General features: G+C 70.3%; 1 protein-coding gene and 1 long non-coding RNA gene across 2 annotated transcripts in view; both read left to right on the forward strand.

The window, feature by feature from the left end:
• LOC107182809 overlaps nucleotides 1–502 on the forward strand; it is a 2,115-nt gene extending 1,613 nt beyond the window's left edge. Inside the window, exons 3-4 of the long non-coding RNA XR_001513545.1 lie at nucleotides 16–24; nucleotides 459–502. This is a non-coding gene — a long non-coding RNA (uncharacterized LOC107182809). The remainder of the gene's footprint in view (nucleotides 1–15; nucleotides 25–458) is intronic.
• Nucleotides 503–504: 2 nt separating this feature from the next.
• The window catches only part of TMC8 (transmembrane channel like 8), a 7,469-nt gene continuing 7,159 nt past the window's right edge, over nucleotides 505–814 (forward strand). Inside the window, exons 1-2 of the mRNA XM_015562637.1 lie at nucleotides 505–578; nucleotides 756–812. Of these exons, the coding sequence (XP_015418123.1) occupies nucleotides 505–578; nucleotides 756–812 (131 nt within the window). The remainder of the gene's footprint in view (nucleotides 579–755; nucleotides 813–814) is intronic.

The raw sequence follows: 814 nt of genomic DNA on the forward strand, positions 1-814 counted from the left end.
GAGCCGGGCCCAGAGGTCTCCCGGGTCACTGCTCCTGCCCCCAGGTGCGCGGGGCGCAGGGGGAGGGAGGGGAAAAGGCGAGGGGGGAGAGACTGGGCCCAGGGGTGCTGGGTGGGAGTCCCTTTGGCCCCTTCCATGGCTGGGGTGGTAGCCACGCCTCCTCCTTTGGGGGCAGTAGCCACAGATAGAAGACAGAGGGGGTCCCCACACGCTCAGAGCCGGGGTGCTGCAGGGCCCCGGGTTCCGGGGACAGAGACGGCTTCCCGGGGGAAGTCAGCACGTGGAGACTGGGTGGCGGGTGACCGGGAAGGCCGCCAGCCGCGGGGAGGAGAGGGGCCTGGGCCCTGAGGGTCCCTCTTCCTTTCGACCTTTCTCCCCCATTTGGCCGCGTGTTGCCGTGGGAGGTGGGGGGACCAGGCTGGCCTCTTCCAGCAGGTCTTTCCCTTTTGCGCGGTCAGACCTTGAGGCGCAGGCAACAGGCGCCCACCTCCCTCCCGGGACGAGATGGAGCGGCTGTGGTCCTCCTGGGCGCCCCTGCGGACGCTGCCCTACGCCATGGCGGACAAGCGCTTCCTCCGGTGGGTGCAGGGTCAGGACACAGCCAGGCCCGAGGTGGGAGTGGGGGCCAGGACACAGCCAGGCCCGAGGTGGGAGTAGAGAATGGGGGTGGGGATCACCTGTTTAGCAGCTCTGCCTGGCCCGGGTGGGCACAGTGGGCGACTCCGGGTGCCCCCATCACACCCCCCCCATCCCAGGCAACTGTGGGAGCCCGAGGGGGCCAAGGCCTCGTGCTGGCAGCGGTGGCAGCGAAGGC

Source organism: Myotis davidii, unplaced genomic scaffold (genome assembly GCF_000327345.1).
Source record: "Myotis davidii unplaced genomic scaffold, ASM32734v1 scaffold991, whole genome shotgun sequence".
In the NCBI taxonomy this organism is placed as follows: Eukaryota; Metazoa; Chordata; class Mammalia; order Chiroptera; family Vespertilionidae; genus Myotis; species Myotis davidii.